This window comes from Lates calcarifer, linkage group LG4 (genome assembly GCF_001640805.2).
Source record: "Lates calcarifer isolate ASB-BC8 linkage group LG4, TLL_Latcal_v3, whole genome shotgun sequence".
In the NCBI taxonomy this organism is placed as follows: domain Eukaryota; kingdom Metazoa; phylum Chordata; class Actinopteri; family Centropomidae; genus Lates; species Lates calcarifer.
Genome location: NC_066836.1, coordinates 9,847,595 through 9,868,082, shown reverse-complemented (window position 1 = coordinate 9,868,082; position 20,488 = coordinate 9,847,595). Strand labels below are relative to the sequence as shown.

Here is a 20,488-nt window from a genome sequence, read left to right as displayed (position 1 = left end):
ACATAGTGAAACGTTAGACCACCGTAAATCAAGTTAAGGATCTTGACAACAATGGGTGTGAGCAAGTAAGTGACCCACCAAAAGTCTGGTTTCTCACTCATTGGAGTTTCATAAGAATGAATTAAAGAGTATCGAGTACAATATATCTTCTCAAATATGATGTGAACAAACCAGACTTTAAAATATTTTTTTTTTTTTTTTTTGGCATGAATATGATAATCCTGTGTTTCTGATCCGCTACCGCTGTCGTACATAGAACAAAAAGAGTGTTTAGCCCTGATTCTAATAAGATGTAATTACTTACTTCTACAAGGTATCTTTCGATTAGATTACTATAGTGTGTCAGGAAATAAAATTTTCTGTATAGAGCTGTGAAACTAAATTGTTTTATATTTCAACAGACTAATATTAAGGACATGTGAAAGCACAATTAGTGATATTAAAATATTTAATTTGCCTGCATGCTAATGAACTCCATGTCAAACTTAGTGTGTGTTATACAATTGGCTTGAAATGAAAAGTACCTGACTGGATTATAAATGTCCTTGATATAATGTAAGTTCACACCCATGATTACAGTTTAAACAGATGTGTATAACCAAAAAGTCAATATAACACCTTTATCGATGTAGATAATGATGATGCAATGAATCCTACGCATTGTGTTTTCTGACTGGCCTTTATGCAGTATGCTCATATCAGATTGGTCATAAGTCACTTAGCAGCCAGTGAACTACATAAACTACATGTCAGCCAGCTGTTTTATTAAAAGGGAGACACTCATCATATGTGTTCCTGTTTGCAGATGTGAGCAACATTTAATGATTTACCCCTCTAATTTGGAGATTAAAGCTCACCACTAATGACAGAATACCGCAGTAACTTATAGATCTCCCTCTGGTCCTGAAAACCACAGAGGAGGAGAGTGACGCACTTTGTCATATATATAGACACGGTGATTCCACCTCTCTCTCACTAGAATGGAAAGAATGTCTTGATAGATCCACCCCACACATACTGTACAAACACACATACAGAAAAATGGCTTCAACTTAAGAACCGAAAATTAATGTGTGGCAAGTCCTGTACATATAATGCTTATTACATATGCATTTCATTATGCATTAGCAAGTGAAACTGTTAAACAAACAGTATACTGTATGCACAGACTGGTGTTAGGATGTTTGAGTGTTATTTCCATTGGGATACACCAGGTGCAGTCTTCTGAATGTATATATTGAGTGTTGGGTGTTGCACACCTTTCAGGCCACAAGAATGCAGGAAAACTTAACTTGCTGTGATAATATTGTGTTGATACTTCCTGTGTGCTTTTACAATAAGTAAACATAACTCTACCACGTCGCACCTGTGTTGTATTAAGACAGTACAAGAGCTGGTGTTAGCAGGAGTCAAGTTGAATTGAGTATAAAAGTTTTTTTAGGGGTTTACAGGACTGAACAGTTTCAGCAGTGACCACATACAGCTATGGTAAATTCCAAGGGAAAAACTTATTCAGTAATATGGCTAACACTTTGTTTGGTAACATGTAAAAGCTGAATTGGTGGCAGAAGGTGAAAGCTTTGGTCAGAGTCAGACTTGACAGCATGAGGATGTGGCTATTTCCTGGAGGCAGCACAAGCCAGTGTAAACTTGATTTGTAAAAATGACAGTAGGGAAGTTTCGTTCATTCATTGTGGGCTAGTGCTGTCTACACTCTGACCGATGGCATTAGCATAACAGCAGAAATTAGCGGCCACCAGACACCATAACATTCCCCACAAGAAGACAGAGCCAAGACTTGGACTCAACAGAAAATACTTTGGTAAAGTGAAGCAGTGATTCTCATCATTTTAGCAGAGGTGAGGATTGATTGACGACCCAGACAGCGCAGACAGGTAACTATGGCTTCCAGCTTGAGGGAGGACTGAGAGCAATGTGACTGAACAGAGTCTCTAAATGTTGGTGGTGGCAGCAACAGTGAGGGACGTAGCGCAAAGATGATGATTTCCTCCACAAAACCATCCTGAAGTGACATGACCGGAGTTTCTATAAAGGGTGTTTGTGCATTGAACAGAGTACTGTGCAGTATATTATGTGAGCGTTGCAGTGGAAAGCACACAGACTTCACTCCATTATGGCTATTACCTAATTCAGGATGTGTCAAAAAGGTTGATGTGTTCTGAAAAAACATTGGCATAATATCTTACCACTCAGTTCTGACAGGAGATGATCTCATCAAAGTAAATGGCAGTTCCATTGACCATTATTACCACCAGTGTCATACCACCAATATGATCCTTTACATTAAATAAGACCTGAGGTGTCTGGCATCAAAGTTTGATGTTTGTTTTTAATGCCAGTTTCTCATGGTAAGCGTATGGTTAAATGGTTTGTAAACTGTCGTGATGAATGACAGATTATACTGCACTATGAAGTCAAGGCTTGAAAACTCACAACCGCTGTGTAACCATATTGTTCCAGACAATCTCAAATATCAGATCCAGTCTGGAATTGTTTTTGGGATCAAGTTGGGCTGCTTCTCAGAAGAAAAGAACGCAAATATTCAATGTTTCTGACTCTCAAAACATTGGTCTACCACAGGTGCAAGTTTTCCATACCAATTAGCAAGTGCTCCACCCACAAATTTTCCATCAAAATAAACTGGGAACACATAAAAAATGCACATTAAAATGGGAGTGATTGTCTTTGATATTCAATGCCTTAATTGAAACCAGGCAGCAGAATTACAGAGCTCTGTTTTGACGGCTCCATGGTTTCCATCAGTAAAAGGGGATTCCTGAGTGATATGCTGAGGAACACTAGATTTCCTTTTAGAGGAAAACCAAACAGGGTAACACGTCATTGTTTTGCATGGGCTTCATGGTCAATCGCCATTACAGTTTTTTTTTTTCCTGTACCTGTAATGGACACTGGGTCAAAGGTTCACACTCCTTCTGTCTGCCACTCACACATTTTGCGCATAGGTTCAGTAACCACCTCACATATGGCAGGGCTGGGTAAACATCTGGTAATCTTTGTTTCAGCTTCTCAATAGCTCACCAGGCTATGGTCTCACTCTGTGTACTCAATCTTCTCCAATTACAGAGTTGCTGGCTGCTCCCCTGAGGTTACGTGGACAAACCATTTGGGATTGCGGAAGGAGTTTCCACAAAATAGGTGTTGTCCAAAAATTCCTTGCAGTTATGGAAATAAACCCACAAAAAGAAAAAGTGATATAGAGACTGAGAAGAGTTGAGCTTATGGGGCATGCCTTTGGGTACACTTAACCAGGACTTTTTTTTTTTCCTTTTGTTGTTAGCCTTTCATCTCCAAACTCTGCGATGAAGTGGAGGAATTTAAGTGGCAAAATCTTTCAACAGACTTTCAAGTTCAAACATACAAATATTTTAGGGCTCATTTGTTTTTAGTTGCACAAAAGAAGACAAGACGTGTATAAATTGCTGGGCCGAGAGCATCAAAGAAATTTCACTTTAATTCTAAATTAAGCCCATTCTTTGGCCAAAGATGGTTACAATTATTCTTTCCGTTTGTGGTTGTATTGACTTCAAAAGTCACAGCCCATGGTATTTGGCTGGCAGCTTCCTTTTGGAAGTTCTTAAAAGAGCACATCACAATAATTTCAACATGAATTTGATGGTCCACACCCTCATTACAGACTCAATCTGTTGTCCTGGCATGGCTTTACCTACTTTGTAAAACATGCCCTCTGCCATGTGTTGATGCAAAGCTCTAACCGATGATGTCCATTCATTCATTTACATTCATAAACTGGTGCATCTGGACAATGACTTCACAGGTCCCACTGTCAAGGCTGTTCTTACCATACTGGCAGGGAGCCATACGAGGCTGCCGGCCCAGGCTCCTTTTCCCAAGTTCCACCCAGACGCTGCGTGCGCCGTCATCCTGCTGAAATGTAAACCCCAGATTCAGCTGTGTTTGTTATGGTTGTGCCGGCCCTCGGTGAACACACAACACTGTCACAACGTAGCTATAACAGCGGGGCAATATTTCAACAACAATCTATTTGGTCAGCTGCAATTACATCACTAGGTGGTCAAACACATAAGTTTGCTGGAATGATAATTAGGACTATTTCACGGGCACTCTTAGCAAGGGTCCAAGACGCTGTTCTTATTTCCTAACACACCTCGACATTCAATACAGAAGTTTAAGTCAAGTGCTTTTAAGTATGTTTTCACAGTGTCTGAACTTGACCCCACTGGACTGTGTTCACAGAAGCACCATCATTACTGTTTGTGCTGGAGATGCTCTATTTAACAGCAGGGCCTGCTATACCCCGTTGTCTCTTTTAATCATCTGGCTACAGTATAAACAATAGTTTAGACTGAACACTAGTGTTGCCCTTGAGATCACTGGCCTGCTGCACTAATGGCTATTTACTTTCCAGAGAAAATGAGTAACCAAGAAAGTCTATATTTATCCTGAAATGACCCCAGTGTCAACCCCACGAGGTGAGGGGGGGACACATCCTTAACTTTAATCAAACCCGCCGGCCCCTGCAGGCTGCACGCAAGTGCAACAACCTTCGCGTGATTAATTTTTTCCTGTCCTCTTGTCAGCTCATGTGACCCAAAGTCACTATAACATACTAGGTTCCAGGAGGATTTAATGTTAAAATATAAATCCATAGTCTGTCTGTGACTAGCTGGGGGTCTCTGCAGTGTGGCATCAGTCGGGTGGGTAATTTATTGTGGGAGCTAAGTGTTTCCATTTGCAGTAAGAGCCACTAAAAACAGACTCGCTGAAGGTTTCTGGGGGGCCCGCTTGTAAAAGTAGTGATGCGGTGTGAGTTGGCTCGCCGCCTGACAACCTGTTTGGGGAGCTGTATGGATGGGGTTTTAATGAATACATAATCCAGTCATCACAAAAAGGACTCCTCACACTTGCCAAAATTGCAGCTTTGGACTGTTGTGTTCTCATTCACCTTTTGCAGAAAAGTGGCATGCATTTTTAGAAAAGGTTTCCCAAAGAAAATAAACAAGATCTACAAAGACATTTCTGTTGTTGGTTACCGTTACTGGGCTTTTTGTTCATTTTCATATGCAAAGATTAAAGTGTAGAGCAGCCATTTAACTACCAGGACCAAATATATGACTTGACTCCAGTGAACAGGAGGGGAAGAAGAAAAGGTAATCCACATATACACTGAGACATTTGCAAGTGTATATCCTACACAGCAGACAAGACAGTGTCACACCTGACCCCACACAGCATAAATAATACTGCCCTCACTCCAGGTGCACAGGTTATACTGTAATGAATTTTTATAGTTAATGAACTGAAACTCACCATCAGCAACTTGCTGCTGCCCTCTACTGAATCCAATGAGCACACATTAATAAAGATTTTGTTGAAAGATTTTCCTATGGAAGGTTTTATCATCTCATGGCCGGCAGGATGATCAACTTAAACCCTGTGTCTTGGCAAGTGGGGATGAATAGGCATTCCCACATGATGACATCTTACTAATGAATAATAAGTATATAGGAGTCTTTACAAACACCCTACACAAGATGTTAACAAGATCAGAATCAGTTTTTCACTCCTTACACTAGTCCCTTCTTACTATTACAGTAAGTTAGCAAGTAATACAGCATTCATATGCACGAATGGCAAGAACTTTAGCAGAGTTCAGGTAGGTTGTAAAGTGGGATTTCACCTGGAGTTGATTTGAGAGCGATACTACTGTATAAAACCAGAGCCAAGTTTGGTTTGGCTGCCTAGCTGTTAACTCTGTCGCACAGAAATGAGAAAAGTTTGTGAAACAAAAGCCAGAAAGCCAAAGTGTGCCTCCTAGACCAAGGAAAACATAACAATAAGTGCAATAGCACATGATATCATCATGCAGCTCAGCATCTGGGAAAGTACCATATTAACAGCCATGCAGAGCACATTTATGGTTTGACAAAACCAAAGAAAGCTCTGAATCCAAACAATGTACAGTATATTTGCAATGAAATAAAGTAACTCACTGCCAATTTACAGGGAAACATCTGTGGAGTAATGTCTGTCTTTCAGTGCTACAGGGGAGAAAATGTTAGCACGCTGATAGCCAGAGACGAGAAAATGATGTTGATGTTGAGTGTCATATCACTTTCTGTTGGAGACTACATGTACACCCCCTGGTTGGACTCAAGCACCTTCCTTCCAGGAACGTTTTCTCCCAGTTCTAACATTAACCAACAGGCCTTATTTCCTGAAACCAGAAACTCCCTCAGCAAAAGGAAACCCAGCAACACCTGCAGTAGTAAGAGGCCGGCCAGGACGTGAGTCAAGACTCAGGCCATTACACTCAGACAGTCTAATAGTGGAGAGGAAGTGAAATATCTTGCAGATAAGCTCTGATGCTTCACATCAACAATTACTCATTAATTCATAAGTGCAACTGATGACTAATACTGTGCATACTACTTGAAAAGTTAACTGTTGCATTATTCACACATTGCCAAATAACAGAAGCAAAATGAAGCCAAATGCTTTCATTTTCCAAACGGATGCTTAAAAACATCCCAGAGGACGACAACTCCGGCCTGTTTGTATTGAAATCACATGGCTCCATATATTGGAGTGCAGTGCAACCCACATGTGCCCTCTTAGGCCAGAATCTTGGCCTGCTTTTTCCCAGCAGGAGTTGATTGATTGGCCATCAATGGAGACACGCTCCTCGAATGAGTGCACGCACCGCAGGACTATCGAGTAAACAGACTTGGAAGTCAAGGCCAGCAAAATCCCTTGTGTCTCCATACCATCCGTTAGGAAGGCAAAGCCGGATCTCATGTATCTGTGGTCAGACAAGACCGCCACCACTTCCTCGTATTGCAAGGCTGCTTCAAAACCACGCCAGTGTGTGCTCTATTTCCCTAACCTTTTTTTTTAAGGGTTGGAATTCACATAACCATGTGGTGTGCTTCTGGAGTTTGGGACTTCCAAAATCTCACTGTTTATCACTCAAATCAACAAAAATAAACAGTCCACAGTGAAAACATTTTCAACCGTGCTGGAAGAACTTTTCATAATGTCATAATTAGACATTCCTTTTGTGTTATCATGAGCTTTCAGTCTCAGATCTTTCAATGGTGGGCTGTGTTTAATAGAAGTGATAAGTTCATGCTAACTGGGACCAGACTGTTGAGTGAGGCTGTCGGTCTTCTTTCAAACCCCTTTATGTAAAGCGTCTTCCTGATTCATAATGGAGCGCTCAGCCGCTTGCCAACTCAAATCTGCTCCACTGTTGACATGGAGGAGTCCCCCCTTTTGGTGAAAGCAGCCTGACAAGGGTGGTCAGCTGATGCCAACAGTCGTGGTGCCAACAGGATGTTATAACAGCAGAGTGTACAAAGTGAGCAACTTCCACACAACAGTGTGCACAGCAGCTGAAACAGTAATTAACATCCGTTTCTAATTTGCACATGTTTTGATATTCTCTGTTGCAATTTGTCACATGGGAGTCGACTATGAGAGGCGTTGCCTGTTGACTTTTTGTTAAGGAATAAAGCCTGGTTAGAATTCAGGAGGCTCATTTCACTCTGGATTCTTCCAAATAACTAAACCTAATTTTCTTTCCAGTTAATAAATTATGTTGTTTCTTTGGCTTTAATGGTCATTTTATGCCAGGATACTACACTTGAGTGTTCTGCTGATCCCAGTCATTTCGTTGTTCAACTTGCCTTTAAAAACATTTCCCAGGCATTCATCACAAACTGGCGTTAAAAGGTGATAAAACCCATATTATAGTGTTTCTAAGCACAAGAAATTCTTAACTAATTGGATCCATATATTCCCAATATATGGTTAAGGATTATGTATACATGCCTGATGACAATATGTCTTTCAAAACACATTGGTAACAGAAACCGAGGGTGAAAACAACACATATTTTACAATGTCTTGTAGAACAGAGGTTACTGTCATTTCTTTAAGTCCCTGGTAATAGAAACACTTTAGAAGGAGGCTGCCAAGAGTGCACTCAGACTCAGGTCCACTGATACTAGTAAGAACTTATATATATTATATTCTTTACAATACAGTTTTTGTGTATCATAGGGGTAAGTGAGACAAATTGTCCATTTTTTGCTTTCCTTTTAGCTGTTTTGTTCTCCACCAGCTCCTGAGGGAAATATTTCCTTTCAGCTACCAAATACTCCACTACGTTCACCAGCTAGTCAGTTACTTTGTCTGTTAGTTGCCATTTGATGCTATGTAGGTAGCTTAAAGTGGGTTCATTGTAGCTCTTTATTAATTAAAAAGAGCTGCAGAGAAATATGCTGATGAGAGCACTGAGAATCAACCAAAGCAACAACCTCAAAGATACTAAAACTCTTCATAGTGCTGAGAGTTGCAAGGTCAGTTGATAACTGCCTGTGTGTTAGTCACCACAACCGACACCTTTTACATATACATTGGTAATTTGATCCATTGTTTTGATATATATATACATATATATAAATGTGTGTGTGTATATATATATATATATATATTTTTTTTTTTACAGATTTAAACTAACAAAAAGATCTGAATAAACAAACTACTGATCGTAAGTATGACAATTTGAGACTTTTATTGCAAATTATATGCTATTACAGACTTTTAACAGTGATGACTTCCTAGCTGATGAAAATGAATTCATTCCATATACTTACAGTGCCTGTTGTGCTGATTCACTTATTCATTTGTTTGCTATTAGAAAGATGCAGGTGTATTTTCCCCTTATAGTAAGGGCTTATCATTTAGTTGTATCCAGGTACAAGATAAATTTGACATAATCAGCAAAAAGAAGTATCTATACAGCTAATACCATTTTTTAAAACATGGTACAGATATTATATTATATTTCAGGTTAAACTAACCTCTAATTACACATTCACAGTGATAACAGACTACACTAAAATTACAGAATTACAATATGTCAGTTTTTTTTTTATACAGATAATACAGATTTAGAATAGTATCAATCTTATACAGTGGTTGTGGACCTTAACATGGAGTATTTCACATATAATATTTAAAAACAGAGAGAGGGGGGTGTTTTCTGTTGTGTTTTCAAGAGTCCCAGAAATTAGTTGCACATTTACAATCTTCTGCCATGTATTGATAATGATGAGACATTTCCACTTGATGCAGTAAAAAGCAGCAATATTGAGACATGCAACATTGAGCCACAGGGAAACTGTGTCCAGAGAGGATAAGTGGCACCTGGGACCTGAGAGGGACAATTTACCAGGACAGAAATGGTTATAAAAAGGAAAGATGGCAGTACATCATCAGAAATGCCAACATTACTCCGATGATATTTGCAAATCTTATCTGTTAGTCTATTATTTGTTATTTTCACAAGCTCAAATCAGGTTTTTCCTTTTCTGTTACATCTATCTTGTAAGTAACATCTATGGAAACATGCAATTTGTTTTGAATTTGTTTGTGCAGAGAGAATAAATAAACTAGTAATAAACTAATAAACTATTTCTGTTTTTGCTTTTCAATATCCATTTTGCCCTTTACCGTCTCGCACTGAGCCTGGGGAACTTATAAATTGTTGTGTATCCCCTCTGACACATAAACAGCCATCATTTTATTCTTTTCACCTGCCACCTTCTCTGGATCATGCACTGAAGACTCATGCTTTTCCCCCCAGATCCCACTCAGTTACCATGACCAACCAACAGGAATCACTAATGTATTAACAACAATGTGATCCTTCACCACCTTCCCACCAAAAACATTGCCCATGGAGTTCAACAGACTGGGCCAGGTCATAAGCACCATTACCAGGGACTACACCTAGTAGTGGGTGAGTTCTTTCTCCTCTATGGCTATCAGGTATCCATTAACATTGCATACCAACACCTGCTGGTCAATTTTTAGACCACATCCTCCTTTCCAGAGAAAAATAACCAAGATATGATAGAGTGTATAGTTTTGATATGGAAACTCCAAAAAAGTAAGAAAATTGAAAAATGCCTTTTCTAAATGACAGCTGTGCAGTCAATAGAATTTCAGCCAAATGAAATGGTAACAATGCTAGCCACAGCTGCTAAGTGCTGCAGGACACACATTCAGAGAGCAGAACACAGACTCCATCCTTCATAAAGATGGCTGATTTATATCAGTCACACATGTTTGAATTCTGTCAAATAGAACAATGAAACAAAAAAATGACAAATTTGGATTTGCACTAAAAGGTTAACTTATGTGATGCAGAAAGATGGTAGAAATGTATGAGCCCACCAACCCCATAAATAACTTAATTTCTCAAAAAAAAAGAGTATTCTTAAAAAATGCTTAAAATCTTAAGTCATAATCACTGATGTGCAAATTTCAGGGATTTTGGTGATTATCTTTAGTGTTACGTTATCTTTAGTTGCAACATTGCTGCACTTCCCAGAAATCACTGACCCTTGAACCCATGTAATTGTGCCTTTAAATGCAACAAAAATCTTATGAACTATTTTCTGCTGTTTTGCAGCATTCTCTAACCGTACCAATCCTACGAGGACAATGAGGAAGTTTACAGTGCGTTTCTCAGGAGGGACATGGTGACCACATGCGTCAGCTGGACCGTCAGAGCTACAGCAGTCTTTTCATACGGCAGGTGTGCTTCTCTATGTGCATGGTGGCTCGGTCCGTGGAGCTGGTCAGGACGTCCAGAACTTCGTCCTGCCGTTCCAGCTCCGTCTCTGCCTCCAGGGCAAGGTTCTTCAGCTGCATCAGCATCTGCAGAGACACGCACGCAACCAAAGTAAGTGCACACTTGTGGGGACACTCACTCACTCATTTGTTTAAGTAATTACACACCAGCCCCCGGTGAACACAAACAGCTAAGGAGCTAGACGCAAATAAAAGACTTAATATTAAAAACCTACATAAAATTGGTGAGCAGTTGCAGGGTGGGGCGTGTGGACCATATGTAGTGAGGTGTAAAGACGGGGTGAGTGAGTTAGAAAGTGAGTGTGTTAGTGACAAAGAGAAAGAAGAGTGGATGAGAGTGATATTTTCATTTCATTCAGAGTTTTTTCTCCTCCCTTTGGCTGTGAAGACAATAGCCTGCAGCTTGACGTCTGCACAGAGAAAGACAATGCTACAATTCAAATACAAATATTTTATATTATGCAGTGTATGAAACTGGAGAATCTTGGTCTTGGCTTGTCTCCTGGGATCATTGATATCATACAATACTGTTTGTTTTCTGCTTTCAGTGGGTTTAGGGAATAGTGCGACTACATCTCAATGGTCCAACAACTGTGTATGTTATGGTTGATGGAACAACTTAAATATACTGTGATGTGCCAAGCAAAACCTAATAAACACTCACTCCAAACCCCACCACCATAGTTTCTAAACTAATATTATGTTATGCTACATATGCTCTCACACACACACACTCGCACACCCACTGACATTATGTCAGTTTTCACTGGCCGTTATATGCGGACATTGCAACTGAGCACAGAAACAGGTCCAGACAGCAGTTTAAAAAACAGATAGTATGTCAATACACACCGAGGAACAACTGCACTCACTCACTGAGGTCTCTTACTTTACAATTTCAACCGGGAGGACATGACTGAATCACACCTTGCAGTTAACATTCACAAGAGTTTTGGTGTGTCATAGAAAAACACAGAAAATGAATATTTTTAGCTGCTGCTTATACAATGGCGAGAGAACTTAAGTCATGTAGAAAACCCCCAAAATTAAACATTTAGGCTACAACTAATAGAAAAATATATGAGCTAAAATTCCTGCTGTCACTCATGGGCATTAGTGGGATAATTTCAGGTCTGTGTTAAGAGATATACAGAACACGAAATCCAAAAAGTGCTTTATCATCCTTATGAGTGAACCATTTTGTACTGTTAGCAAGTTGGAATTTCCAACCTCGAACAATAATAATTGTATAAAAATGTTTGGACAAAGAGGAATATTTGCTAAAGCACTTAGGGCAGGACATTAAACCGAGTGACCCTCTGTGCAAGCTGGTCCCACTGTCGATTCTAATCTTGACATGAATTAAATTAAGAGTAGGGTGTGTACAGGAGCGTAGTATTAACTCAAAATTGGCAGCCTTTGAAGTCTGAACCATTATCAGCTGTAGACAATACGCCATTTATAAACACAATAGACAAGCAAAGCTGTATGACTGGCCCAATGCTGTTACTGCTATGATAAATCTGTTTGTAAAATGATTATACAGACAAAAACAACAGTAAACCACTGTACATTGTTATTATGTACAATAATTAACTAAATATTAGGCATTAAGTGTTAACAGTGCCTCGTTTGAGATATGATTCATGTGGTACTTAGACAAATAATGTATCATTAAGTGGGGCTTTTAGCGACTGAACCACAATTAAAAACACTGAAACAAAGGTGGGTCAGGTCAAATGCCCTGTATTTCTCAGGCTCAATAAAATGCATATGTCAATCATACTCTGAATTATTGGTCTCAACTCGTGACTGTTATTCCTCTCTCCTCTGTTTGGCTGTCCTTCTTAACATATCAAATTATGTTAAAGTTTTATGTCAATGAACCTGTGATGTGGACACATGTTGCTTTCATTTCTCAGATATTTAACTGCTGATTGTCCTGCTGATAAATTGGATGTGTTGATATATTGGCTGATTATTGGCTTATATGTTTGTGTCTGTATATATTTTGGCCAATAAGCAACAAGAAATGGAAGTAGAGCAATGCAAACGATCAATATGATGTTTTAGAAAAAGTCAGTTTTACTGGTAGATAAACTAATTATCTATAATCTTGACAACAGGCAGCAGAACCTTTGCTAATGTAACCGATGTAGAATGTAGCCATTCATTCATTCATTCATCTAGATACAATATGATGTGTATATAAACATAATATACCAGAAGCTAGCATAGCCTTCTAAAGGTTTAACATGAAATATCTCATTCTAAGCAACCTGTAATAGTGTATCTCACACACACACACACACACACACACAAGAAATTGTCTGAATCATAGGTCTGAATTTGCGTCACTTGTAGGTCTTGCCACCACAGACCATGTCTGTAACAGTTCTCAGTGTTGCGAGGTTCTGAATGGAAAGACGTTGTACAGTCTGACCAAATGACTGACCATGTTTCTTTTCCTCTCTTAAAACCGGGATGGACTTTGGTTTGTGGTCTCACCAAATAACATTTTAAACACACAGGATAAAAAATAAAAATCATTATGATGAATCGTGGTTTGGAATGGAACTATCAAAATACATGTTACTATAACAGCTGCCAAGGCAATCTGTTGCCTGTACACACAGACATGACATTTGTATTACCTAGCTTGTATATACAAATATGAAAAATCTAAATGCAACAGTAGTGCAAGTCATACAGTCACGCAGCCAATGGGACTCTAACTTGTCCAACTGGACCTCACCTGTTTAAGTTCCTGGGCCTCAGCCTGACTGACAGATGGCTGGAGGACATGCACCTGCAACTGGGACAGCTCTCCTGCTGGGACCTCCAGTGGGAGCTCTGTCTCTTGGCACCTCTGCAACAAACCTGACTCCATGGGTGGAGATGGTGAAAGAGTGCAGAGTGCATATGTTGTTTATGAGGAAACCAGACAGTAAACTCAAAGCACAGCAACTGAGGCAATCAGGGTGAAGTGACTCATCAAAATACATTTCTGTCAAGAGGAGACACCAATAACCATGTCCAGAAGTCATGTGGATCAAGTGTTTTTACACGTGGCTGCACATTTAAAAATATACAGAGGTGGAAACATGGAGCTTTAGTGCCACTCAGTGGTCAAATTTGTTCCAGGCAAAGAAACAACAGAGAAATAACTGTTCCTTACCGTCATTCCAGTTTCTCCCTTCTGTGTCACATGGAGATGAAACTGGAGTTGCCCTGAAAGCAGCGTATTCACTTGTAAACTCCACCTTCTTTTTGTACTGCATCTCTAACACTGACATTGCCTCTGGCATCTTGGCAGACAGGAACCGGTAACATATATCTGGCTTCCCGATAAACCGCTGTCTAACAGTAATCTCGTAGGGACTCTGCACCCTGATCTCGTCGATTTCATTTCGTTCAAAGCGGTGGAGGAGCTGGCAGTTTGTGTCTCGCACCTCCAATGAGGACACCAACACCAACAAGCATCCCGGTTTCAAGTCTGAGTCTCCTCCTTTGGACACTACAGCTGGGATGCTTACGATCACCTTATTTCTACCAGACCCCCTGCCAGCTGCGGCAGAAGCTGCGGCCCTAGCAGCGTCCTCAGCCTTGGCTTCCTGCTGAGTTTTCCAGGGGAGTTTACCAAAAGGCCACCAGGAGGGAGACTCCAGCTCTGACAGAAGTCTGCAACAGAGGAGACAAAAACAAGGAGAAGCTGTGAGTGTTTGACTCTGTCTGTAATAAATTAGGGCGTTTTTTATTGCAAGTTAGCTATAAAATACAAGATGTATGAAAACAAAAATGAGCTAAATATCATCCAGTTAGGAAATATGCAGAATTACTTATCAGCCACGCCCAGGTCAGAGTCAATCTTCTCCAGTCCCTCCATCATGTTATCGAACTGCTCTCCTTGGTGGCTGAGGACTCTCCCGGTGTCCTCCAGTCTCCTCTGGGCCCCTGCCACCAGGTTGATCAGCTCTCTACCCTTAGAGGGTTGAGACTCAGCCCCGCGGGCCTCTGAGCTGGGGGACAGGAGACGTTCTCTCCAGAAATGTTCCAACACATTATAAACCACCACCCTGTTGGGTTTAAGGGAACCGAACCAGTGTTTCACGTTGCCTTCTTCAAGCACTGTGAGAGTGCTGAAGATAAAACTGGACGACTCCATCTTGATCTCCATGATGTGAGAGAGGCGGAAGCTGGCAAGACTCTCCTTACTCTGGCTGGAAACGAAGCGCACCATGGTCCTGGTGAGGGTCAGGGTGCCGTTTTCCCACCGCTTCTCACTGTTGATGTAATAGGAGCCGGGCCAGCTGTGGATAGGAACGTCCCGGCTCATTTTGGAAGGAGGTGCACTGATTCACCTGGAAGAGGGACAAATAAGCTTTAATATGACGTCTGTACCGTACACATGCAGGCACTGTTGCAGCTTTAATCTACAATTACATCACATGGACACAGTACTAAGTGAGCAGTCTGTCCTGATAGTGAACATACTTTCTTCAGAGTGTAATAAGGGATTCAGGCAGGAGATGAGCTCAGCTGAGGCGTTTACACTGGCAGCTTCAGCTTCCTATTCAACTGACCGCATAACAAGTGCGTCATTATAATGTCATAAACCATTTTAGCATTTGTTACTTCCTCTAGGTGGATTATATTCGTCCCAAACCACATTAATCGACATTATCTCGCTGGGTTGAGCATTACGTTACCCCATAGCCTTCTCACTAAGGACGGTGATGTTTATTACGGAAATTACGTCACACACGAGCACGGCAGTGTTTACTGTCCGACTTGAAAATGCTGCTGTCAGAAAAAAAGCTACCACGGCGAGGTTTTGGAAAAATAATCATTGTCATCTATGAGAGCGGTTTCTGAATTAGCTAAAGTAGCGTGCAGTATTAGTTTTAAGGGAATTGCAACAGTAATATAATCAACTGTGACGAACAATAACGGGGTAATACAATATTATATGTGCGTTGTTCAGGAACCATGACCTGCAATTTTTGAGATGGAGTCATATGCAGAGACCTGTTGTCAAAATAGAAAAAAAACATGTTTTAGGATAATGTAAGTGTAACCTAACCAGGTTTTAAGCTTGATGGCATAAGCGAAAAGACGTAGCTAGCTTTTCCTTACCGTTTCGTGCTGCCCATGCGGTGACAGCTAAGCTCGCTAACTGGCTAGCCGAGCTCTTGTTTATCATCATGGACAGGGAGGCGTACCGCAACTGCTGCAGCCTGGTCAAAATACCGAGACATTCGTATGAGCAGTTTTGGTCGTCACATTTTGTAGATTACATCGACAAGGAGCTGAGCTACTCTAAGTTTTTCAAGAAATACTTGCTTCCTAATCACCCGTGTATGTTTTCGAGAAGGTTCACAGAGGACTGGAAGTGTAGAAAACAATGGGTGACTGAGGAAGGGAAGCCTAATTTCCAGAAACTGCTGCAAGAGTTTGGTAAATAATCCTGTTATTACAAATGCGTTAACTAACTAATATATGTCCTGGTGCAGCTGCTGCTGTCACGTAAGCTAATGTATTTGTCCTCTACCACAGATGAGACTCCTGTTCCTGTTGCAAACTGCAATGCAAAGGAGTACAATGCAAACCCTAAACAAGTTATGCCTTTCAAAGAATTTATACACTACTGGAAGGAATACATCCAGAATGGCCACTCCTCACCAAAGGGATGTCTCTATCTTAAAGACTGGCACATGTCAAGGTGTAAACTTAATACTTATGTTGAACTTGATTTTGGTTTAGTGAGTAATGTGCAGTATATGTAACTGATTAATGTTGTTCTATAGGGACTTTCTAGAACACAATGTTTACACCACACCAGTCTTCTTTTCCTCTGACTGGCTTAATGAATACTGGGATACACTCGAAGTGGATGACTACCGCTTTGTTTACATGGGACCTAAGGGTTCATGGTATGGAAAATTGAACATATAATATTAGCAAAACCCAGATAATCGCTCAGTTTTTGATTTCTTCATACATTCAGACTAACTTTCTCATCACCCAGGACGCCGTTCCATGCTGATGTGTTCCGCTCCTACAGTTGGTCAGCAAACATCTGTGGAAGGAAGAAATGGCTCCTCTATCCCCCAGGTCAGGAGGAGTTTCTGCGGGACACTCATGGCAATCTCCCTTATGATGTAACATCGTCTGAACTTCGAGACAGAGGCCTTTTTCCTCACTCTGAAGAAGCCTGTCAACCTCTTGAGATTATTCAAGAGGCAGGGGAAATAATTTTTGTGCCCAGTGGCTGGCACCATCAAGTGTATAATCTGGTAAGAAATTTTATCTAGTAGTGACATAGGAGGTATGTCACTACCACATAAGGTGTGAGTTTCATTGGCGCCAGCGGCTTATGATCCTGACTTTAATGTTTTTCTTTCAGGAGGACACCATCTCTATTAATCACAACTGGTTGAATGGCTGCAACATTGACATCATGTGGCAGTTCCTCCAGAATGAGCTGTCATCTGTTCAGAAAGAAATAAACGAGTGGAGAAACACAATGGATTCGTGGCATCAGCACTGCCAGGTACTCTGCAGATAAGATCGTTCTGTGTGCATCTAGTCCTGAATGTAAACAGTGTAAAAGATGATTGTGCTTCTTTGCAGGTCATCATGAAGGCCTGCTCTGGTATCGATTATGGCGAATTTGCCTCGTTCCTGAAAATCATAGCCGACAACCGAATGGCTTTCCTGAATGCTTGCTCCTCGGGGGACTCCTCTGATTACCCGCGGCATCTCTCAGAGATCCTCACCACACTCGGACCTTACCACGCTGCCTTTGACCTACAGAGAGTGGCTCACATAATCGAATGCCTGCTCTGCAATGAAGACTTTAAGCGGCTCGATCATTCGGCACTGACTCTTCAGCCAGAAACCATGTTACAGCAAATTCGGGACACCATACAATCCACAAGAGGGCAGCATCTCCTTTATCAGGAGTAAGATGCTCAGTGGCGTCTCAGCAATGTAATAGTCACCTGGAAATAGCTTGAATGAAAAGTGCCAATTTGATGATAGAGCAGACTGCACCTTTGGTTTGAGATGAAATGAAATCTCAAATGTTGCTTGTGAATGTTCTGAGTTGGTTTTTGCACTGAAAGATAAAATAGATAAATTAAAAAAATACGCAAGTTGACTGAATTTTTGTCTCGTCACTTTGCATATTTATTCAACAACCACTGATACCATAATCAAAGTTGGTAGATCCTATTGTATAATGCTGCAATAGATCTGTTAAATAGCATAATTATGTGGTAAATAATACTTTCAAATTTGGGGAAAATCACATTCAAAACAAAAATACTCACAAATGTGAATTGGTGCCTCACAGCTGTTAAGCAATGACAGTGTAACATACTGTACTTCAGGGTTCTGTCTACGAGAAGTCTGTCAGATGGGATGTATGTCACATTTTAGGGAGCTATAAAACATTCTCTTCAGTTTGTTTTTACATCCTTAGGCCACCAGCCTGGCACAGAGGCCTCAAGTGTCACTGTGGAGTCATCAGAAGATTTGAGCGTCAACACCTCTTTGGCGTGAGCCATGCGGATTAGGCTCAGACCCAGCTCTCCTACCCCCGCTCGGTGCTTCCCAGCTGGCTTGCCCGACTGAGTTTGCAGCGCGGCTCCTTCCTCGAGGTCTTGGACTGGAGACGACAAGCGCACTGGCATCAGGCGTTTTCGAACCACCCCGGTGTGATGAGTCCTGGCTGTGAGCTCCTGGCCAATGTAGCAGCCTTTGCTAAAGCTGATGCCCTGCATGTAGACGAGATTTGACTCTAGCGGTAGTGCCACCCCGGGAGGAAGGTCCTTCACTCCCTCGGGAAGTCCTAGACAAACAATGACAGCAGAGGAAACGAACTTGTCAGAAAAATTCAATGGCACATGTTCATACAGATCCATACCTCTCACCCCGTTTATCTTTTAATACAAACTGTCTGTTACCAACTGGCCTTACCTATTGCATAGCGATGTCGGTGATACTCAGCTGTGTCACCTTTCTGGCACAATGGAATAATATGCAAGGGGTCAGTTTGATTGTCTAAAACCAATCTCCAGCCCATCTCCTGAGTTCGAGGATCCTCCTCCCACACCAGAGCTTTTTCTGGGGAGGAAAGCTCAGGTTTACTGGCCTCTTGAGCTGGGTTGTTTCGCTGGGGAAGCACGGCCCATACAGAAAGCTTCGGACAGGGGTTAATGTCGACCTTTCTGCGTATCTTGTACACCTTCAAGTGTCTCAAGAGTGAGTCCTTCATCGTGCTGTCACACTCGACGAAAACACCGTGTCCAGCACCAGCTTCTTTTAGACTGAAAAGAAAATTCAGATAGTAGGGTTAAAAAAGTAAATCTACCATAATACACCACGCAGGTTTTTTCACCTATTTCAGCTAATTATGTCATCTTGAACAGAGCTGGGAAATACATGAGGTCACAAAAGTTCAAAGTAATGATACAACACATTTGGCATCAGTTGCATACTAGTATCTATTTTTTGAAAGGCTGGCATACAATATTCCTTGTCCTGTCTATTGTCATGTATCCATCAAAATACAGGATTTCACTGAATTATTGTCCATAAGCTTATTGCACCTTTATTGCCATATCACAGATGCTGTAATTTAGGGAAGTCATCGCTATTTAACAACCGGTGATGGTGTTATTGGGGATTTTTTTTTATCTAGAGTTGCAACATTAGGTCACATGAGAGGCCACACTTTTCTGGTTGCTTTTAAACAATTAAGACAAAACTAGAAAATCATTAATTTTGACTTTATCTAATGTGAAGCAGGTGCTTAAGAGAGCATCATTAGCTGCAAAGTGAAATCTTCCATTTGAAATGTGCCACCAGGCTACCAATGCAAACAACTGCATCACAAAGATAAGCGCGTGCCCACACCCTCGTGTTAACTGAAGACGTGTATAAACCGTATTATGTCTCGTACTATACCTGTACAACATGATGTCATACAGTGTTCGACCCTGGACATTTAGCATGTGTGAGTACATGGCTCTGAGTCCAGCCTCCTCTAGCAGCCCCATGTCATTGGTTATAATCCCCTGAAGAAACGGGCTCGTGTCCTGGCCCTGGATTTTGAGCAGGGTCCTGTGAGGAAGGTGATAGCACACAAACTGCCCCGGCGTGCTTCTAGCGTCCAGACTGTACTTGTTGACACGGGTCCCCGCTGGAGGTGCGACACCGGAGAAAAATGTCACGCACAAATACCGGCCGGTGTGTTTTCTGGCGTAAACACCGAGACAGCCGCTGGACGTGAGCGCTCTCCTGGCGAAACACAAAACCCCCATGTTGTACGCCGTCACAGGAGTGTGTTAAATGTTAAAAAGAAGCGATTACTCCGCTGAAAAACAACAGCGGGCGGCTACATAACACAGGGCTTGACGGTTGACTTCGGTTGCAACAGCTCCATTTTGAAATCCCACAATGCATTTCTCGATAACATTGGAACACTCGTGTGACGGTTGTTTTGCCTCTCTGAGTGAATGTGGGAACAGTGAGTCCGTGTGTGTTTGACGGTTAGATGTAATGGCCTGTGGTTATGGTATGGTTTACCACAGTCTGTTTTTCATTTCTAAAAGCCGGACAAATGATAAATGTTCCCGAAATTCACTTCCTGTTTGCATGCTGCCCGGTAGTATTCAGATCCTTTATTTAAGTAAAACTACTGTAAATTAGTCCATTACAAGTAGAATTCCTGAATTGAAGTTTAATCAGGAAAATGGACTTGAAGTGTTAAAAGTAAAAGTAGTAAGTGCAGAGA

General features: G+C 41.2%; 3 protein-coding genes across 6 annotated transcripts; 1 reads left to right on the top strand and 2 right to left on the bottom strand.

The window, feature by feature from the left end:
- Positions 1 to 8,580: 8,580 nt before the first annotated feature.
- Positions 8,581 to 15,938, bottom strand: snap47 (synaptosome associated protein 47). 4 transcript variants are annotated; one of them, XM_018676345.2, is made up of 6 exons: positions 15,396 to 15,426; positions 15,181 to 15,264; positions 14,526 to 15,047; positions 13,865 to 14,367; positions 13,442 to 13,566; positions 8,581 to 10,752 (listed from the first exon to the last, which is right to left on the bottom strand). In XM_018676345.2, the coding sequence occupies exons 3-6, from the start codon at positions 15,020 to 15,022 to the stop codon at positions 10,606 to 10,608; spliced, it is 1,272 nt and encodes a 423-aa protein (XP_018531861.1). In that variant the 5' UTR covers positions 15,023 to 15,047; positions 15,181 to 15,264; positions 15,396 to 15,426; the 3' UTR covers positions 8,581 to 10,605. The 4 variants fall into 4 exon arrangements, with proteins under 4 accessions (XP_018531861.1, XP_018531864.1, XP_050925904.1 ...); XM_018676348.2 differs by lacking the exons at positions 15,181 to 15,264; positions 15,396 to 15,426 and adding an exon at positions 15,823 to 15,938; XM_051069947.1 differs by having other exon boundaries at positions 15,181 to 15,413.
- jmjd4 (jumonji domain containing 4) lies at positions 15,891 to 17,853 on the top strand. The gene is made up of 6 exons (XM_018676343.2): positions 15,891 to 16,143; positions 16,243 to 16,408; positions 16,494 to 16,619; positions 16,715 to 16,982; positions 17,093 to 17,239; positions 17,320 to 17,853. The coding sequence occupies exons 1-6, from the start codon at positions 15,891 to 15,893 to the stop codon at positions 17,653 to 17,655; spliced, it is 1,296 nt and encodes a 431-aa protein (XP_018531859.1). The 3' UTR covers positions 17,656 to 17,853.
- iba57 (iron-sulfur cluster assembly factor IBA57) lies at positions 17,854 to 20,171 on the bottom strand. The gene is made up of 3 exons (XM_018676352.2): positions 19,660 to 20,171; positions 18,670 to 19,019; positions 17,854 to 18,541 (listed from the first exon to the last, which is right to left on the bottom strand). Exons 1-3 carry the CDS (start codon positions 20,013 to 20,015, stop codon positions 18,150 to 18,152), a joined length of 1,098 nt encoding a protein of 365 aa, XP_018531868.1. The 5' UTR covers positions 20,016 to 20,171; the 3' UTR covers positions 17,854 to 18,149.
- Positions 20,172 to 20,488: the final 317 nt, after the last annotated feature.

Excerpts from the sequence above, each read along its gene's own strand:
- snap47 (XM_018676348.2), bottom strand. The coding sequence starts at position 15,022 with ATGAGCCGGGACGTTCCTATCCACAGCTGGCCCGGCTCCTATTACATC. Across the intron at positions 14,368-14,525 it reads GACCTGGGCGTGGCTGATAA|ACTTCTGTCAGAGCTGGAGT; the intron begins GTAATTCTGCAT and ends CCTCTGTTGCAG. Across the intron at positions 10,753-13,441 it reads AGGCCCAGGAACTTAAACAG|ATGCTGATGCAGCTGAAGAA; the intron begins GTGAGGTCCAGT and ends GTGTCTCTGCAG.
- jmjd4 (XM_018676343.2), top strand. The coding sequence starts at position 15,891 with ATGGACAGGGAGGCGTACCGCAACTGCTGCAGCCTGGTCAAAATACCG. Across the intron at positions 16,144-16,242 it reads GAAACTGCTGCAAGAGTTTG|ATGAGACTCCTGTTCCTGTT; the intron begins GTAAATAATCCT and ends CCTCTACCACAG. Across the intron at positions 16,620-16,714 it reads ATGGGACCTAAGGGTTCATG|GACGCCGTTCCATGCTGATG; the intron begins GTATGGAAAATT and ends CTCATCACCCAG.
- iba57 (XM_018676352.2), bottom strand. The coding sequence starts at position 20,015 with ATGGGGGTTTTGTGTTTCGCCAGGAGAGCGCTCACGTCCAGCGGCTGT. Across the intron at positions 19,020-19,659 it reads TATGACATCATGTTGTACAG|TCTAAAAGAAGCTGGTGCTG; the intron begins GTATAGTACGAG and ends TTTTCTTTTCAG. Across the intron at positions 18,542-18,669 it reads CCGACATCGCTATGCAATAG|GACTTCCCGAGGGAGTGAAG; the intron begins GTAAGGCCAGTT and ends TTGTTTGTCTAG.